The 20735-nt window shown below is 43.0% G+C and overlaps 1 protein-coding gene across 2 annotated transcripts in view; it reads left to right on the top strand.

Annotated features, from left to right (window-relative positions):
- Positions 1–20735, top strand: part of LOC124719103 (splicing factor 3A subunit 1) — an 86764-nt gene that overhangs the window by 28468 nt on the left and 37561 nt on the right. For both annotated transcript variants that reach the window (XM_047244796.1, XM_047244795.1), the window contains exons 6-8: positions 4101–4228; positions 13265–13489; positions 14849–15038. In XM_047244796.1, coding sequence (XP_047100752.1) covers positions 4101–4228; positions 13265–13489; positions 14849–15038 — 543 coding nt within the window. The remainder of the gene's footprint in view (positions 1–4100; positions 4229–13264; positions 13490–14848; positions 15039–20735) is intronic.

Genomic DNA, 20735 nt, shown 5'->3' with positions numbered 1-20735 from the left:
AAGAAGAATATAATAATTCCAATCCCAAAGAAAGCAGGTGTTGACAGATGTGAAAATTACCGAACTATCAGCTTAATAAGTCACAGCTGCAAAATACTAACACGAATTCTTTACAGACGAATGGAAAAACTAGTAGAAGCCAACCTCGGGGAAGATCAGTTTGGATTCCGTAGAAACACTGGAACACGTGAGGCAATACTGACCTTACGACTTATCTTAGAAGAAAGATTAAGGAAAGGCAAACCTACGTTTCTAGCATTTGTAGACTTAGAGAAAGCTTTTGACAACGTTGACTGGAATACTCTCTTTCAAATTCTAAAGGTGGCAGGGGTAAAATACAGGGAGCGACAGGCTATTTACAATTTGTACAGAAACCAGATGGCAGTTATAAGAGTCGAGGGACATGAAAGGGAAGCAGTGGTTGGGAAGGGAGTAAGACAGGGTTGTAGCCTGTCCCCGATGTTGTTCAATCTGTATATTGAGCAAGCAGTAAAGGAAACAAAAGAAAAATTCGAAGTAGGTATTAAAATTCATGGAGAAGAAATAAAAACTTTGAGGTTCGCCGATGACATTGTAATTCTGTCAGAGACAGCAAAGGACTTGGAAGAGCAGTTGAACGGAATGGACAGTGTCTTGAAAGGAGGATATAAGATGAACATCAACAAAAGCAAAACGAGGATAATGGAATGTAGTCTAATTAAGTCGGGTGATGCAGAGGGAATTAGATTAGGAAATGAGGCACTTAAAGTAGTAAAGGAGTTTTGCTATTTGGGGAGCAAAATAACTGATGATGGTCGAAGTAGAGAGGATATAAAATGTAGGCTGGCAATGGCAAGGAAAGCGTTTCTGAAGAAGAGAAATTTGTTAACATCCAGTATTGATTTAAGTGTCAGGAAGTCATTTCTAAAAGTATTCGTATGGAGTGTAGCCATGTATGGAAGTGAAACATGGACGATAAATAGTTTGGACAAGAAGAGAATAGAAGCTTTCGAAATGTGGTGCTACAGAAGAATGCTGAAGATTAGATGGGTAGATCACATAACTAATGAGGAAGTATTGAATAGGATTGGGGAGAAGAGAAGTTTGTGGCACAACTTGACCAGAAGAAGGGATCGGTTGGTAGGACATGTTCTGAGGCATCAAGGGATCACCAATTTAGTATTGGAGGGCAGCGTGGAGGGTAAAAATCGTAGGGGGAGACCAAGAGATGAATACACTAAGCAGATTCAGAATGATGTAGGTTGCAGTAGGTACTGGGAGATGAAAAAGCTTGCACAGGATAGAGTAGCATGGAGAGCTGCATCAAACCAGTCTCAGGACTGAAGACCACAACAACAACAACAACTATGTCGAGGTCATTGTCATTTCCTGCCGAGTGGCCTAGAGCTTCTCACATGACTATCACAGATTTTGGTGAAATTTTGTACGAACAATAATCGCTCACGTTCCTAATTAATGTCGGTAGAGTTTCACAATCATTAATTCGATGCTTACGAGTGATACAGTTGTTTGTTTAACCCCCTCGGGCAGCTATCGACAGTACACCCGTGGGTTTTCAGCAACTTTGAGATGTAATATCTCTGGCACTATTTTCTTGAAAGAAACAAAACTAGATCATCTTGTACAGTTTTTTGTTCTGTCTTAAGCGAAATGATAAAAAAAGATTTTACAGTGATTTGCATGTGGATAATTTGAAGCAAAGACAGCCGAAAAAACAGACGTTCAAAAGAATGTGAAGTTTAGCTTTTTATATCTCCGGAAGTAATTGCGGGACACACCTGAAACTTTGCACGCATAGTAACTTAGGTACTTTGAAAATGGACCAGTAGTCTACTGGTACTCAAATTAATTCTGCCAACTTTTATTATGTTCTACTCTCAAAAGTTTCGATGACCAGGAAGAGAGATAAAGTCCGAATAAATACAAGGGCTTTTTTTTTTTTAAAAAAAAAAAGGATGTCTTTTGTCACAACTCAACAACTCAGTGACATATTTCAATGTGTTTCTGCGATGACTGCAGGCTCAAACTGGTTATAAACTTCACAATTTAACTGTGCATAACCAAGGCAGTGGAGATAACAGCTGTGGCACACGAAAATGCTGCCACAACCATTTTTTGTGAGTTTCCCATTCTTCGACAGACTTGTCGTAAGCCGGAAATGGCGGAGGATAAACGACCGAGGTAGTGACAGGCGAAACGGGAGGTGCGAGTGGCTTAGAGACGTACCCGAACTGCCAAAACAGAGGCGAGTGTTTGCAATGCCCGGGCTCGATTGTGCTGTGCTGTGCTGTTTCGAACACCTCCTACTGTCGACTGAGATGCTGCAACACCGCAATAAGAAGCGGCTGATGAATCGGCCGACATAGAATCTCACCGGCACCACTGTCGGATGTCGTAGATGCAAATGGAGGACCAACTAGAGACTGAAAACCACACGGAGAACAATCCCACACCTGTCGTCACTTCTGTTATAACTCGGACATACAACACAACTGAGAATGTTAGTAAAACTTCATCAGACTGTGTCAGGTACGCCTATCACCGTAACATACACCGAACACAATAAGATAAGCAGTAATAACGTGATAGCTGAGTGCGAGCATAGAGCCGCAGCGTTTCAGTAAGCACTTGCCCGTGGAGGGCTCTGAAGGTCACAGTATTATTCTTTGACAGCACACGCTTGCAGATGACAACACACTGCTAATGAGTGTGACTTTCAAGTGCATTACTTCACTGCCCTACTGCTTTACCATGTAGATGAAATTGTGTAGAGTTGTTGTTGTTGTTGTGGTCTTCATTCTGAAGACTGGCTTGATGCAGCTCTCCTTGCTACTCTATCCTGTCAAGCCTCTTCATCTCTGAGTAATTACTGCAACCTACATCCCTCTGAATCTGCTTACTGTATTCATCTCTTGGTCTCCCTCTAAGATTTTTGCTCCACAAGCTTCCCTCCACTACTAAATTGGTGATCTCTCGACATCTCAGAATGTGTTCTACCAACCGTTCCCAATTACCTCCTCATTAGTTATGTGATCTACCCATCTAATCTTCAGCATTCTTCTGTAGCACCACATTTCAAAAGCTTCTATTCTCTTCTTGTCTAAAGTATTTATCATCCATGTTTCACTTCCTTATATGGCTACACTCGAAACAAATACTTTCAGAAAGGACTTCCTGACACTTAAATCTATACTCAATGTTGGGCGGGGGGATGCTTTCCTTGCCATCGCCAGTCTGCATTTTATATCCTCCCTACTTCGACTGTTGTCAGTTATTTTGCTTCCCAAATAGCAAAACTCATTTACTACTTTTAAGTGTCTAACTTCCTAATCTAATTCCCTCAGGATCACCTGATTTATTTCACCTACATTCCAAGTAGAGTTATGTATCTTTAATTGAACTGATATACATGTGATTGGTTTCACAGATCCATCTAATGGTGGGAGTAGTATTCCATAACTGACAATGTACATTCTATGAATAATGGCTATGAATTGAAGTGCAGCCTTAAGAAGTCTGTAATGTTTCAGATAATAAAAAGCATCTTGTATGCTTCATACAAAGGAGGATATTTTTCTAATTTTTGAAGCTGAGATAAAAATACCTGGAGAACATTGCTGTGCTTATTTTGGTGCTACTTTATTGGCCATTCACTTTTTTGTGTGTTTTCTGAGTTTAACATCTCTGTGTATTCTATCAAATTCAATGAAAACTGATACTGAGTAAATAGTGGGTGGACCTCACTCAGTTAATTAATTTTGTACACGTAGATTCACCATAGCTGCCAAGCGACATATTTTGTCATTTTGGTGTATACCTTTCGCATAAACAGCTCCCGTCCCTTAAGAACAGATACGTGCACGTGTGGACCTAGACCAGTTTTGTGCATAACACGACTCCCGTATCGGCATTTTGTGTCTGTCGCTGAGAGCATGATACAGTATAACTGACAGATATGTCCCGTTTGGACTCGAACAGTAGTCATATCTTCTTGTTACTCGAATTTTCCTGTTCTGAACACAGCTTTAAAAATACATTGCCAAAATTTGCTACGGAAAGGAGGTAAAGCTCAGACAGTGTGCCCGTGTGTTCTGTTTCAGTCGCATACGCCCAGATAGATTGGCACGACTTTGTGGTTGTCGAGACAGTGGACTATCAGCCCTTCGAGGTCGGTAACTTCCCTCCACCTACGACGCCGGACGAGGTGGGGGCACGTGTTTTGATGCAGGTGAGAATATTGAGCTTTATGAAGTCCTCAAAACATTTGATGTTTGTGTGCTGCTCTATTATATGTGGTTTGTGGATGACGTATTTGTCTTTTAGTTGTGAGTCTGCTGTATTGTACTTTTAAAATGAAAGGGTAATTCTGGAGGTTTGGCATAATAAATTTGAGAAATATATTTTATTAAAAAATTGTCACTATATTGAAACTTACTATAATTATGTACATAACCTTCTTTGTGTGCAAGCATTTTATCATAAATATCCACGAGCATTAGAATTCCCACACTGTAGTTGACAGCAGGCTGTCTGTGAAGTTATCTCTTCACAGCATTCTTTGCCTTCATACTGCTTTTTTTTTTAAAAAATAAAAACTCATTGTGCTCTGTGAAAAAGTGTCCCGCATTATTTGTTCTTCTCTCAATTCCTCAAATTGTCTGTGACGACCAACAGATGTCCAGGTGGACGAATCGGGCATCTGGGGATAGGACCCCGTGGAAACGGGTTGGAAGTGGGGGGGGGGGGGGGGGGGGGGGGGGGGGGGGTTGCACAGTGATGTCGTGTAAGTCGGGTCGGCGACAGAAAAGCACTTCGGTATAGGTCGGGAGGATCTCAGATAGGATGTCCACAATTTTATGTCGTGACGACAGATAATCTGAGCTCTGGCAAAGGACTCCGAGTGGCTGCTCCAGTCTGTGGTGATATCGGTGACAGCGGGCGCACTCATCTGCAGCCGGTTATTGGGGTCGGTGGCAGGATTAGCATCGTGTGAGCATATGGTGAGGGAAATCTGTTTTCAGACCAGCTTTAGGGGATAGTGCCTGACAGTGAGGGCCTCGGTGGCAACTTCGTCATATCAGGAGGGGGGGGGGGGGGGGGCCTTTTCGTAACTGCACACGAGTTGTCCACAGGTGACAGCTGTATGGGAGGGATTTTTGTTGTTGAAGTGGTGGCACCTGTCAAAATACAGGTTGTTGGTAATTAGTGGGTTTAATATGGACAGACGTGTGGGTGGAGCCATCAGACGGGTGGGGGTCAACGTCCAGGAAGGTGGCGCATTGGTTAGAGGAGGACTGTGTGGAGCAGATGGGAGAGATGGTAATGAAGTTGTGGAGGGACGGGGATAGGGTGTCTCGCTCAGTGTCCAGAGCTCAAAGATATCGTCAGTGAATGTGAACCGGATGAGGAATTCGGAGTTGGGAGGCTAGGAAGGTTTCCTCCGGACAGCTCGTAAACGAGTTTGCGTATGAGGGCGCCTTGTAGGTACCGGTGGGTGTGCCGCAGATTAGTTCGTATACCTTCCTGTCGAAATAAAAGTAGTTTGGTGTGAGAATATAGTTGGTAAAATGCACGAAGAATGAGGTGACGAGTTTGGGGTCAGAAGGACGTCAGGAGAGGTAGTGTTCGATAACGGCAATGCCGCGTGCACGAAGGGTGTCAGTGTACGGGGAGGTGACATCGACAGTGACAAGTAGGAAATTTTTTCGGTGGGAGTGCAGAATTGGCTACAATAGTGCATTCGGGGTAGTTGAGTTTTAGGGTTTTGGGAAGCACATAGAAGATGTGTGTGCAGGAGTTGCGGGGACGAGGAGGATAGAGAGTCTGGGATGGGTGTAAGAATTTCAGTAGGAATTGGAGGTTATGTAGGGCTTCTGGTGTGGTTCGGTACAGCACAGGTGTCGGGTGGAGCACAGACAGTTGGCGGAAGCATTCTGTCAGGTCGTCACTGTTATAAGTCGCTACAGTGGTGGAGCCTCTGTTTGCAGAGAGGGTGAGCAGCTCGGCATCTGTTTTGATGTTGTGGATGCTGTCCTCTCATCTGCCGTGAGCTGTGTGTTCTCGGAAGGGACGTGGGGATGTTGAGGATGGGAGGTCAGATTGGACGTTAGGAATTCCTGAAAGATGACTAGGGGGCCGGTTTGGTTGGATGCAATGAGAGGGGAGTGTGATACAAACTGAGAGAGGCGGGGTTCGCTGTCGGAATTAGTTTAGCTTGGGTCGGAGGGTTCGGTAGCAAAGAAGTGTTTTCGCAGTGGGAGGAGGAGAATAGGTCTTTGACAAGTTCAGCACGGGAAATTTCTAGGTTTCAACTTCTTAGCATTCCAACAGCACCCCCAATAGCTGTTTTTAATCACACATTTTTTAAAAAAATAACAACAGAATATGCAAAACACATTCCCACTGCCATTTGCACAATACTGAGACGAAACGTCGAGGACAGCATTTGATCTCTAATAGAAACCTGACATTAATCTAAAGGGAAGGACATCATAATTTGTTAATTACTCCACAGATTATCCTCACTTCTTATGCTGCGCTGTGACAGCTGTGCTTTGTCTTGTATGTTCAGAATGAGAAATATGATGAGCATGAAAACTGACCATGTATATTGTGAAACAGTGGAGCAATTGGATGTAATTTACACCCACATTACTATGTAGAGAAAGTATCGAGCATCAGATAGGCGTAGCTTAACTCTTACTGTAACCTTACAGTGGGTGAGTATCTCGCTGTACACTGTGCGTATACCACTCTGGATTTCCCTGTTCATCATTAAACGTCTTCTGAGCACAGTGTTTTCCAGCCAACAAATGTTTCACGATTGGCGTCATTTTCTCAGATACCGTATGGCTGCACCGATATTTTATTCTTCAGAAACTGGATATGTTATGGCATAAACACATTATCAAAAGTTAAAGGTGAAAAATGTTCCTGGCAAAAACATTATTCCTGTCAGTTCATTGTAAAGTGCACTGATGACTGGATGGTTTCTTGTGGAAATTGGGTACATTTCATTTTAGTTTGTCCCCCCCCCCCCCCCTCCCCCCGGATGAACTATTTAACTTTTTCAGCGTACTTCATTGAAGAAGTAAGAGTGACGTCCACTGGTTGTTGTTGTTGTTGTTGTGGCAGCAACAGTGTTCAGTCTGGAGACTGGTTTGGTGCAGCTCTCTGTGCCACTCTGTCCTGTGCGAGCCCCTTCACCCTCGAATAACTACTGCAACCTACTTCTTTTCGAACCTGTGTACAGTATTCATTTCTTGGTCTCTCTCTAAAATTTTTATCCTCTACACTTTTCCAGATAACCAAACTGACAATTCCTTCACGTCTCAGGATGTGTCCTATCAACCGATCCTTTTTTTGGTCAAGTTGTGCCGTAAATCTATTTTCTCCCCAGTTCGAATCAGTATCACCTAGTTAGTTACTCGACCTACCCGTCGAATGTCGGGCATTTCTTCTGTAGCGACACACCTTAAATCGTATATTGTCTTCTCGTCTCAACTGCTTACTGTCAGCGATTCACTTCTGTACAGAACTATATACTGGACAAATACCTTCAAAAAAGACTTCCTAACACTTAATTTTATATTATATCTCAGCAACTCCACTCCTTCAGCAATGTTTTTTGTGCTATAGCCTGACTGCTTTCTATATTGTGTCTGCCTGTGCCGTTATTTTTCTGCACAAATAGCAAAACAGGACTACTATTTCTAGTGTATCATGCCCTGATTTAATTGTCTCAGCATTGCCCAACTTTGATTACATTCCATTACCTTTGTTCTGCTTTTGTTGATGTTCACCTTATAACCTTAAAGACACTATCAATTCCATTTAACTGTTTTGCCAGTTCCTTTGCTGTCTCTGAAGAGTTACAGTGCCATTGGCAAACCTCAAAAGTTTATGTTTCTCGTTGCTAAACTTTAATTCCCTCTCGGAACTTTCTTTACTGCTCAGTCGTACAGATTGAATAAATGTTGGTGGTAGACAAAAACCTGGTCTCACTCACTTCTCAACTGCTGCTTCCCTTTCATATCCTGTGACTCTTATAATTGCAGTTTGCTTTCTCAGCAGGTTGTAGACATCTTTATGCACACTGTATTTTATCCCTGCTACCTTCAGAATTTTAGTAGACATTGTCAAAAACTTTATCTGTGCCCCTAAACTCAGGTTTCCCTTTCTTTAACCTATCTTCTAAAGTAAGTCAGAGGGGTGGATATTGCCTCAAGTGTTGTTTATTTTGTCTGGGACCCAGGCTGTTCTTCCCTGTGATTGGGATCTGTCAGTTTCCCCATTTTATTGTACATAATTCGTGTCTGCATTTTGCAAGCATACTAATGGAACCGACAGTTAGTAGTAATATTGAGACCTGTCGGCACCTACCTTCTTTGTAATTGAAATTATTTCACTGTCCTTGAAGTCTGAGGGTATTTTGCCTGTCTTATATATCTTTCCCACCAGATGGCATAGTTATAAAACTCGATCTACTGACGTGAGGAAACCACTGTGAATTCCACACATTTTCGTGCATGACTCTTAACAGTGAATTTTTAGGCTTTCATGGCCACTTGTTGAAAAACTGTCTATTGGCTTCTGTCTCGGGTTCTTCAGCTGATGTTCATCTGATGATTTTACTGATGTTTCGCCAGCACGAGTGGCTGGCACTGTCAAAGCCTCACCCTCCATTGCTGGTGGTGAACTGGAGCCGAGCTTGCGGCCACAGTCTATATCTACCTGGTGCGCCAACGGCCGAGGGCTTTTCCGCAGTCATTTGTGGTGCGGTTCTACTCTTGCTACCTGTGACAGTTGTTTGCTGCAGTACGGGAAGCCAGGAACTGTTTACCTTAAGGCTTTCCTATTTCTTGTTGAAGCTGCTCACATGTTTGTGTATTTCTACAGCTTCCCTGAACAAGCGGGTGTGATAGTGCTTCTCTACGGCCAGAACTTCCGTGTCGACGAATTTTATTATGTGGTCAGTCTCACTCAGTGCATACTTTGCCACGGCCGATTTCTCCACCTGCCCAAACCTGCAATGTCGCTTATGCTCTTTGATCCTGGTGTTAATTGATCGTCCAGTCATTCTGACATAAACTTTTCCGCATGTGCATGGTATACAGTATATTCCCAACATTGCAAGTGGGTCCCTTTTCTCCTTTACAAAATAAGACACTCTTTGATCTTCCTTGTCGGTTTGAAAATCGTCTTTACGCCATGTTTGCGCAATATACGGCCGATTCTGCCCGTCACTCTTGGAATGCACGGCAGAAAGGCCGTACCCGACATTTCTTTTTCTGATTACTTACTTTGCTTTTTCTGATTACTTACTTTGCTGAGTGTTTGGCTCTGTTACACTTCTAATATAATTTGTGGAGTACCCATTGCTTCTCAGAACACTTTCCAGGTGTTGCATTGAGCGTTTGAGGGGCTGTGGCTCACATATTCTTCCTGCTCGCGTTACAAGCGTATTAATCGTGCCTCTTTTCTGGCTCGGGTGGTGGTTTGATAGTTTGTGCAGGTATCAGTCCGTGTGTGTCGCTTTTCAAAACACACTGTGTCCCAGGTTTTCGCCATTGCTTGTGACCAGCACATCTAGAAATGGCAGTTTTTTGTCCTTTTCTTCTTCCATGGTAAATTTTATGTTGGCATGGAGGCTGTTCAAGTGTCTCAGGACGTCACTGATTTGTTCTTCACCATGGCTCCACACAACGAAAGTATCATCGACGTACCTGTACCACACCTTAGGTTTGCAAGTTGCCAGGTCCAGTGCCTGTGCTTCGAAATGTTCCATGAAGAAGTTGGCCACCACTGGACTAAGAGGACTAGCCAAGGCAACGCCTTCCAGCTGTTTGTAGGCATTGCCTTTCCACCGAAGATTATGAGCAAAAGATCAGAGACCTATTAGGTCTGACGACTTACCGAAAACTAAGCGCAGATCCAACGCAGAATATCACACGGAGTACGAATCGGTTAATCAAGGCGTCTTCTCTGCCGGCCGACATACAGAGAAACCTGCACAACACAGAAGCCCTACCACCTCGGCTGTATGGATTACCTAAGATCCATAACAACAACATTCCACTAAGACCAATTGATAGCGCACCTGGCTCACCGACGTATAAACTGGCAGAACACTTGGCCCCTCTGCTCCAACTGCACATGGGGAAGACTGACACATACATTAAGGACTCAGGACATTTCATTGAGAAGCTGAAGAAACTGAAACTTGCACCAAACGACATCCCGGTCAGCTTTGATGTTGTTTCGTTATTTACGAAAGTGCCTCTCAGTGACGCTCTGGAGCACATCGGCTCCATGTTCCCGCAAGACATCAAAAAGCTTTTCCATGCGTGCCTCACCACGAGCTGTTTCATGTGGAATGGCATTTTCTACGAACAGCTGGAAGGTGTCGCCATGGGTAGTCCTCTCAGTCCAGTGGTGGCCAACTTCTTCATGGAACAATTCGAAGCACAGGCACTGGACTCGACGACTTGCAAACCTAAGGTGTGGTACAGGCACGTCGATGATACTTTCGTGGTGCGGAGCCACGGTGAAGAACAGCTCGGTGACTTCCTAAGACACCTGAACAGCCTCCATGCCAACATAACATTTACCATGGAAGTAGAAAAGGACAAGAAACTGCCATTTCTAGATGTGCTGGTCACAAGGGACGGCGAAAACCTGGGACACAGTGTGTTTTGACACACACGGACTGATACCTGCACAAACTATCAAACCACCACCCGAGCCAGAAAAGAGGCACGATTAATACGCTTGTAACTCGAGCAGGAAGAATATGTGAGCCACAGCACCTCAAATGCGAAATGCAACACCTGGAAAGTGGTCCGAGGAGCAATGGGTACTCCGCAAATTATATTAGAAGTGTAACAGAGCCAAACACTTGGCGAAGTAAGGAATCAGAAAAAGAAATGTCGGGTACGGCCTTTCTGCGATACATTCCCATAGTGATGGGCAGAATCGGCCGTATATTGCGCAAACACAAACACAGTGTAAAGATGATTTTCAAACCGACAAGGAAGATCAAAGAGTGTCTTCGATCGGCAAAGGTAAAAAGGGATCCACTTGCAATGTCAGGAATATACCGTATACCATGCACGTGCAGAAAATCTTATGTCGGAATGACTGGACGATCAATCGACACCAGGATCAAAGAACATACGCGACATTGCGGGTTGGGAGAGGTGGAGAAATCGGCCGTGGCAGAGTACGCACTGAGTGAGACCGACCACGTAATAAAATTCGCCGACACGGAAGTTCTGACTGTAGAGAAGCACTATCGCGTCCGCTTTTTCAGAGAAGCTGTAGAAATACAAAAACATGCGAACAGCTTCAACAAGAAATAGGAAAACCTTAAGGTAAACGGATCCTGGCTTCCCGTACTGCAGTGAGCGACCGTCGCAGGTAGCAAGAATGGGACTGCACCGGAATTTACTGCAGAGAAGCCCTCGGACGTTGGCGCGCCAGGTACATATAGTCTGCGGACGCGAGCTCGGCTCCAGTTCACCACCGGCAATGGAGGGTGAAGCTTTGACAATGCCAGCCACTCGTGCTGGCGAAACATCAGTAAAATCATTAGATGAACGTCGGCTGAAGAACCCGAGACAGAAGCCAATAGGCAGTTTGTCTTAAAAGTGAGTTCGTTCTGAAACCTGTTAAGATTTAGATAAGTAAACTATTGGTGCAGGTACATAATTCGAGACAATCACAGCTGTTTTGTAGTAAAAGACTTGGAGAAAAGTATGTGTCCCATTTTTATTCTTTTCAAAAATCAGTGAGCACCTAGTGTCAGTTTTAGAAGCATATCTTTTGAAGCCATTTATTGCAGTTTCCTCAGTATCGATCATAGTGGAAAGTCAGAAGCTGAGTGAAATTACTTAGTGAGACAAACAGTAGTGTCACAAGACCAGAAGGAAACAGATACCACCATTTATGCGAACAATTCATTATCTATGAGATAACACTTTTGCAGATTTGAAACTGAAATATGTACTCTTCTAGCATTGGACACTGCTGCTACAGTACATGTCTAATATTATGAGAAAGATCTACATTAAATAAATTCAAAAGGAAATCGTTACTGGAGTACAATTTTGCACTCACTCGTGTACAAGCTCCAGATTCGAGACACTCTTTGTTGTCAAGGGATGAAATTAAGGTTCTGGGTTTTCTAATTCATAGGAAGTAGGCTCTTTACTTATTTTCTTTCTTTCATTCATCCTGTTTAGCTATTTTAAGTCACGTTATATCACGGTTTACTCCATTTTTGTTTTTTGTTAGAACACTTCACAAAGATAGTTATTTTTGTACTAAAGAGAACTCTTATGTATGTACAACTTTTTTTATTACAACCACAGTCTACACGTACAAATACGGGACACAATAACCACACATACTGCACACATTGATGTCTGTCGCACACAGTTACCTTCACGGCATCTGCCCGGGAACTGGTAGAGACGGACCTCCGTTCCTGTTTAGCTCGAAACTGGTTTTCGTCAAAAAGACGAATTTTTCTCAGGTCCCGGTATTTGCTTACTCCATCCTACTTAGCTGCTAGTGGTACTCTGTTCCTCGTATATGTGCCGGGACAGTCTGTGCCGACAGATCGGGTCACTCCATTTGTTGTACGGTCGCGGGTGTGTCCGGAACTGGTAGTTCCTTTCTGTCGGGACTCTTAGTCGACCGGTCTTACTGTTTAGCTTGTGTATAACTGGCAGTCACGTCCACGCTGCTTCCCCACTACAACTCGTCTCTGAAGTGGAGGGTCGTGTGGCTAGCCGGCATTGGTCCTGCACTGGTGGCAGCAGCCAGTGTGCTCGCTTAAGGCATGACTAATATTTTGTATCTCTCTCTCTTACACACACACACACACACACACACACACACACACACACACACACAAATACAAACGAAAAATGCTTAGACATTTCCCTACATCCTAGATCGTAACTCACTCACAGTTGATTTGAAGTGGTGCATGTCCCTTTCTTCCTTGCCATTAGTCTGGGTTTCGGATTTAAGAACCCAAAGTTAGAATGTGGAAGTTGCATTGTGACACTTTCTTTTATAAGCAATAGTGCTGTAAATATGTTCATGTAAAATTTACCTTGTTCTGTGCATTTTTTTTTTGCAGCCCAGGTTTATTTCCCTCAAAGTATTTGTCAATTTCTAACTGTAGAAACTGTGTACAGATTCTAAAAGAAAAGGAAAAAAAAAAACACGCACAACTCACTTACCTCTGTTTCAGGAACGTATCGAGGAAGGTGAAGATATGGAGATGCAGATCGAAAGTGAGGGAGAGGGTGAAGGAGAGGACGGCAAGCGAGACGATGACGACGATGACGAGGACGATGACGAGCGGGAGTCTGAAGAGGAGGAGCAGACGGAGCGCGAGCGTGACCGTGAGCGAGGCCGCGAGCGGCAGCGCGAGGACGACGACTCGGAAGCGAAGGAGGCCAAGGATGACACCCAGGTGCTGTGCGGGGTAGTACAGGGTGCTCGAAAAGTGTCTCTGTAGTGCCGTATGATTATTCTCCTGCCTGGGTTACTTCCCTTCACGTGGACTCTCCCAACATTCCACTGTTTCATTTAAGTGTAAGCAGTATCGTTGGTGTGTGTCGTTAAGTGTTGACATGAACATGTAAGTTAAGTTCCTTTGTTCATTTGTTTCGTTTTTGTCACTGTTAAAATGCTAACCATTGAAGAATGTGTGTTTTTAGTCGAACAAGTGTTCAAAGCTGGCAGTAAATACACAATTTCAGGTCGTCAAACATTTAATTCAGTTTTTCCCGGAGACAACACTCCCACATCGTGATACTGCGCGAGATTTGATTAACAAATTTCAAAGTACGAGTTCAGTGACAGATGCACCGAAAAGTGGTCGTCCTAGTATTTTATCTGAGGATAAACTACTCTGTGTTTCCGATAAAATTTCTAAGAGTCCGAACAAGTCAGTAAGAAAACTTGCGCATACAGATCGCTTTTCAGTGTCACTGCTTGCTGATGTTTTTGGTGATCGCATAATTTCACAGGGACTTTGTTCTCCACAATCGTCTGACTTAACGCCACCTGACTTTTTCTTCTGGGGTGCAACGTCCAAAACCCATCGATAAATTGAAAACTCCGTTATCAACTTTCGCTGCTTCTGTTACAGAAGAAATGTTACAGCTTGTGTTTGGAAACATGATTAGATGAATTGAATCATGTATTCAACAACAGGGGGGGCACTTTCAACATTTAATGTGAAAATTTGTAAGTAAAAATGAATATTCGATAAATTAATATTTTGTATTTCACCGAGTTTCATTTCGGTACGTTCTCTGTGGCATATGGCACGTGTGGCTAACAATCGTACGGCACTGCCGAGAGACTTTTTGAACACCCCATATATGAAATAATTGTACATGCTTCATTTTTCAGGTTTTTCATAAAATGTGCATATTTGTGGTCCGTGTCAGACTGTACTGGTAAGCAGCATTATCATGTTCAATTTCCTTTAAGTATTTATACTAGTTACTTTTACATCCTACGGACCCGTGGCATTTCAGCTTCAGATTTTGATAACTGCTCGTGTTCCGATGCAGAAATGTTCCCCGGTAGCGGAACTGTCGTTAATGTCGATAACGATTCGTGGTTGTACCCCACGTTTTGTCCTCCTTGTCGGGAGTCGTGACAGTGTGGCTGTGGTCGTGTGTGCTCCAGTTGTGTTAAATGCAGATTTGAATTACGGTGTAAATTGTCAAGCAGTGTTTCTGAAGATTAAATTTGAGAAATAGTATTACTGGTTATTCGGAAGGTCTCATTCGATAACATTTCGCGTCTGGAATTGCAGGTGCGAGACATGGAGGAGGACTCGAGCGACGAGGAGGAGAGTGCGACTCCGGCGCCGCAGAAGAAGCCTCCGCCGCCGCCCCCTTCGATGCCGCCTCCTGCTCCCGGCAAGGAGCCCGTGCAGCAGCCACCCCCGCTGCCACCCATTCCGGACAAGGTCATCGTCAAGAAGGGCTACGATCCCAAGCAAGGTAGTATTGTGCCGTGTTTGCTACGTCTGTCGGGTCCTCTGTCTCTGTCGGAAGACTCAGAGTTTGTTTACGGCTTTGTGCTGTTCTGTGATACGATCCTTTACTGATATTGACAATATTTAAAAGTTTTTGTTACAAATTCTCGCTGTTCTGTGATACGATCCTTTACTGATATTGACAATATTTAAAAGTTTTTGTTACAAACTCTCGCTTCAGTTATTTTATGTGATTCAATTGCCACAAGTTTTAACGAGGTGTTTCATGTGGAACTTGTCTTATGTGATGTATTTTCTGTAAAATATTTCCGTATCGCTTCACCTAAATGAACGAAAAGAAAATCAAATGTAATTCCGTATTTGGTGTTCATCCTGTTTTGAGTGCCAATGTCCCTTCATTTATAGCTAATGTCCAGCTCAGGTTTCCCTTTTTCCTAAATGCTCGTGTGTGAGCGGGACAAAGGAAAAACTATTTTGAAATATGTTTATCTCGGTTAATTTGCGAGAAATAAAGCACATCAGTGTAAAAGAAAATTTTACATGAAAAATGGGAACTGTTGCTAAGGTCTTCAGATGAGACATCCCAATCGTTAAGGTCAAACAGTGGAAACTTGGTGTCGGAGTGTAACGATATAAGGAACAGATAGTTTGCTACTCACCATAAAGATGACCCATTGAGTTGCAAACAGGCACAATGAAAAGACTGTTACACATTTAGCTTTCAGCCAAATTCTACTTCAAAAAACACACACACGTTCATTCACAGAAGCAAGCACACGTCGTGCATACGTGACAGCCATCTCCAGCAGTCTTTTTCTTTGTGCCTACCTGCAGCTCGAAGTGTGACATTTACGCATTACATTCGAGTCTGTCATTCACCTGCACTGTCATTGAAATGTAGGTATTGTTCCTTACATCACAGTGCACTGTTGTAATTCTCACTGTCATTACATTGTTTTTGGTGTATTACTGCACAGTGTGTTCGCTTCAGGTGTTCACTAAATGGAAGGATGGTGCTACTTTAGAGTGTAAAGCAATTCTTTACGCTGAAAAATTTAACAGGAAGCAGGATGAAGGCTCAGAGTAGCTGACAGTAACATTCGATTGTGGAAGAAACAGAAATTGGCATCAGTTGCATTTACTGCTACGAGAAAGAAATTCACTGGCCCCCGTAAAGGAAGACGTCGTGATCTCTAAGTAAAAGTTTTGGAATTTGTCCGTGAAAGGATGAAGAATGGGCAGCCTGTGTATAGTGACACCATAAGAAATGAAGCAAAACAAGTGGCTGCAGTTTTTGATGCAGCGAGGCAGCAGTTTGAGACTTAACGGTGGGTAGGGGGATCGCTTTATGAAATGGGTGGGCTTATCCCTGACCCGTCTGAGGAGACTATTAATGACGACATTAGTGAATAATGTTGTGTAAGGCCTGTAATGTACAGTGCTTTTGTTCACACGTATTGTAGGTTGATTGATTGATTGGTTTTTATTGTTGTAGAGACCTCAGAGATCATCTGAGGCATTACAAAAGTCAATATTACATAGTATAAATGTTACACAAATTATTACAAAAACAAGAAAAATGTTACACAACATAAATATTACACAAATAATTATGGTACCTTCACACAAAAACAAAATTTGTAATTTTTTAAAGCTTGGCCTACAGTGAGTTCTGGATGCCAAGCTACATATCAGTCTTATTTCCTTGTTTCGTGGTTTGAAGACATTAGCTGCCTTGCTTTGATGTCCCCACAGTATTGTACCATAGGAAATGTGACTGTGTCTTAAAGCAAAATAAACCACTTCAAGTACTGGCACGTTTAGACAAAGACGCAGCTTCCTTAGAGCAAATATTCCTTTGCCAATGCTGCTTCCCACTTTTTCTATATGGCTAGGGTACTCGAGCTAGACATTATTTTTTAAAAAGGACTGTGTCATTAACAGTGGGTCACTTAAAAAATGTTGTTGTTATGGTAGTTCATATATATATATATATATATATATATATATATAAAAAATAGAGGGAAACATTCCACGTGGGATTGCGAAAGCTAGAATTTTGTGTGTATGTTTGTGTTTGTTTGTGTGTCTATCGACCTGCCAGCGCTTTTGTTTGGTAAGTCTCATCATCTTTCTTTTTATATATATATATATATATATATATATATATATATATATATATATATATATATATATATATATATATATATATAAAAAAATAGAGGGAAACATTCCACGTGGGAAAAATATATCTAAAAAGAAAGATGATGAAACTTACCAAACAAAAGCGCTGGCAGGTCGATAGACACACAAACATACACACAAAATTCTAGCTTTCGCAACCAATGGTTGCCTCGTCAGGAAAGAGGGAAGGAGAAGGAAAGACAAAAGGATATGGGTTTTAAGGGAGAGGGTAAGGAGTCATTCCAATCCCGGGAGCGGAAAGACTTGCCTTAGGGGGAAAAAAGGACAGGTATACACTCGCGCACACACACACACACACACATCCATCCACACATACACAGACACAAGCAGACATTTGTAAAGGCAAAGAGTTTGGGCAGAGATGTCAGTCGGGGCGGATGTACAGAGGCAAAGATGAAGTTGAAAGACAGGTGAGGTATGAGCGGCGGCAAATTGAAATTAGAAATTAGCGGAGATTGAGGCCTGGCGGATAGCGAGAAGAAAGGATATGCTGAAGGGCAAGTTCCCATCTCCGGAGTTCTGACAGGTTGGTGTTAGTGGGAAGTATCCAGATAACCCGGACGGTGTAACACTGTGCCAAGATGTGCTGGCCATGCACCAAGGCATGTTTAGCCACAGGGTGATCCTCATTACCAACAAACACTGTCTGCCTGTGTCCATTCATGCGAATGGACAGTTTGTTGCTGGTCATTCCCACATAGAACGCTTCACAGTGTAGGCAGGTCAGTTGGTAAATCACGTGGGTGCTTTCACACGTGGCTCTGCCTTTGATCGTGTCCCCCGGTGTAAAACCTGTCCCATGCACCCTCCCACCACCACCTATTCCAGTCCTGTAACCCGGAAGGTGTACACGATCAAAGGCAGAGCCACGTGTGAAAGCACCCACGTGATTTACCAACTGACCTGCCTACACTGTGAAGCGTTCTATGTGGGAATGACCAGCAACAAACTGTCCATTCGCATGAATGGACACAGGCAGACAGTGTTTGTTGGTAATGAGGATCACCCTGTGGCTAAACATGCCTTGGTGCATGGCCAGCACATCTTGGCACAGTGTTACACCGTCCGGGTTATCTGGATACTTCCCACTAACACCAACCTGTCAGAACTCCGGAGATGGGAACTTGCCCTTCAGCATATCCTTTCTTCTCGCTATCCGCCAGGCCTCAATCTCCGCTAATTTCTAATTTCAATTTGCCGCCGCTCATACCTCACCTGTCTTTCAACTTCATCTTTGCCTCTGTACATCCGCCCCGACTGACATCTCTGCCCAAACTCTTTGCCTTTACAAATGTCTGCTTGTGTCTGTGTATGTGTGGATGGATATGTGTGTGTGTGTGAGTGTATACCTGTCCTTTTTTCCCCCTAAGGTAAGTCTTTCCGCTCCCGGGATTGGAATGACTCCTTACCCTCTCCCTTAAAACCCATATCCTTTTGTCTTTCCTTCTCCTTCCCTCTTTCCTGACGAGGCAACCATTGGTTACCTGCCAGCGCTTTTGTTTGGTAAGTTTCATCATCTTTCTTTTTATATATATATATATATATATATATATATATATATATATATATATATATATATATATATCCATTGTACTGTAAAATAAATTTAGTGTACCAGTGATGAACCAACAAACTCTACTTTTATGATTTTAATTTTTAAAATTGAGGTGCACATTACATTTGATGGTTCGAGAATGAAACTCGGACTGTACGTAGTATCTTCCCTTCTAAAGGAGCATTTGAAGATGGAGGGCATTTGGAACTTCTGATTTTGCTTCACTACTGTCAGTTTCAATTCCTGTGACGTCTATGTGTGGCCGGACACTAACTTTGGTGTTGCTACTAGCTTTTCTTCTTCTATTCCTACTCCTACTTCATGCGTTACACACTCTGTAGGACCACGGGTAGCCCCTTCGTCGACTGCATTTTCCTCTTCTTCTCCCAGAACCACTTCATTCTCTCGCTTTTTCCCTCTTAATCTTTTTCTGAGATTTCGGTGTCCTTTTCTCCTGTCGCTTCCACTGGTGCCACTCTAATCTTTTCCTGTGTTCTTCACTGTCGTCCATCTCTGGCATATCGGTTGGTGTATATTTGTTCCTCCGATTTTCCTTTCCTTCGACCTCGATCCCCAATTCTGACCTGTCCGTCCGAAGTTCGACAACCCACTCGGTTCCTGTCTTTCCCCTTGTCCTCCCTGTTGTTTCACACACACTCTTTGTCATTCTATCCTGATTATGTGCCCAGCAAACTTTGCCGTTTTGAGTCTAATTTGCCCGGATATTGTTTTTCTGTTCCGGTACAGTTCTTTCGAATGTTCTAGCTTTTACGTATGACTAGAACGTGTTTGGGTTTTTTGAGAGCTTTTTCAGTAATATTCTACTTCACGCATCATAGGCTTTGTGTGTTGCCCTCTCGCGCTGTGGGCTGTCCTCTGCCCAAACCCCACTTTCACTCGCCACTACGCCATCGGCGCCATCTACACTGGTGGTGAACAGTCCCCAGCAGAATATTCTGTGTCGTACAAAATCGCTGGCTTTCGAAATGTACACAATGATTACCTCGTACGGACGAAGTGCTGTATGGCGCGAACTGCGTACAGTACAGATTCGACTGACATCTGCAGAGCTGCCATTTGCTGCCACGCAGGTTTGAAATGTGTCAACGTGCTGCAGAGTCGTGGCCTCTGTACTGCTTGGCATCGAGGCAGCGTACTACTCCGTGTCATACGACGTCCGAGAGTCGTCCGGAGGAAGGCAGTCGGTGATTCACTATGTCAAACTGTATTAAATGCTCCTCTGCAACCGTGCAGCTCTGTACAATCTGTGGCAGTAGGACTGCCAAAATAGTGAGGCACGGGACTTGGAAGTTGTTCCTCCGTTTCCACTATACTATCTGTTCAAGAAATAAGCAATTCCTCTTGCCATCCCGTATTGTCGACCGAACCTTATTATCCATTAGTAAGAGAACTGGTAAAATTGTCAGTCAAAGTTAATGTATATTGAGAATTTTAATTAGAAGTGTAAAGGGCTGACAAAAAAAGTAACACAGGTCGTGTAACGCATTTTATTCGTCTGATGATGTAGAGAATTTCGGAAATGATGTACAGGAGACCTGTCAGGGTTACAATTTACTTGTTTAAAATCTGTCACACACACAATATTACTTTTTGGAGAATTTATACAGGTTTCTATCTAACTCTATTTCAGGATTTGCATCCACTATAACTAGCATAAGTTTTTATTTCACTTTAAGGATCCATCTCAAACTATCACTTTGTCCTTTATCAAATCTTCCACTGAGTGGTAGCATCTTTCCATTAGAAAATCGCATAACTTGCTTTTTAAAATATGTAGCTTCCTATTCATTATGTCATTTTGTTGTGAATTTTCATGGTTATATATTGAAAAGTCTGAGCGTACAATTTTAAGTGGTGTGCAGTAAGAGTAAAGTTTTTTTGTCTTGCCATGATATGTGTGTTCAGAATGGTTTTTTTAAT

Source organism: Schistocerca piceifrons, chromosome 10 (assembly GCF_021461385.2).
Source record: "Schistocerca piceifrons isolate TAMUIC-IGC-003096 chromosome 10, iqSchPice1.1, whole genome shotgun sequence".
NCBI lineage: Eukaryota > Metazoa > Arthropoda > Insecta > Orthoptera > Acrididae > Schistocerca > Schistocerca piceifrons.
Note: the sequence above shows the minus strand (reverse complement) of the source record. Positions and strands in the feature narration are given on the sequence as shown.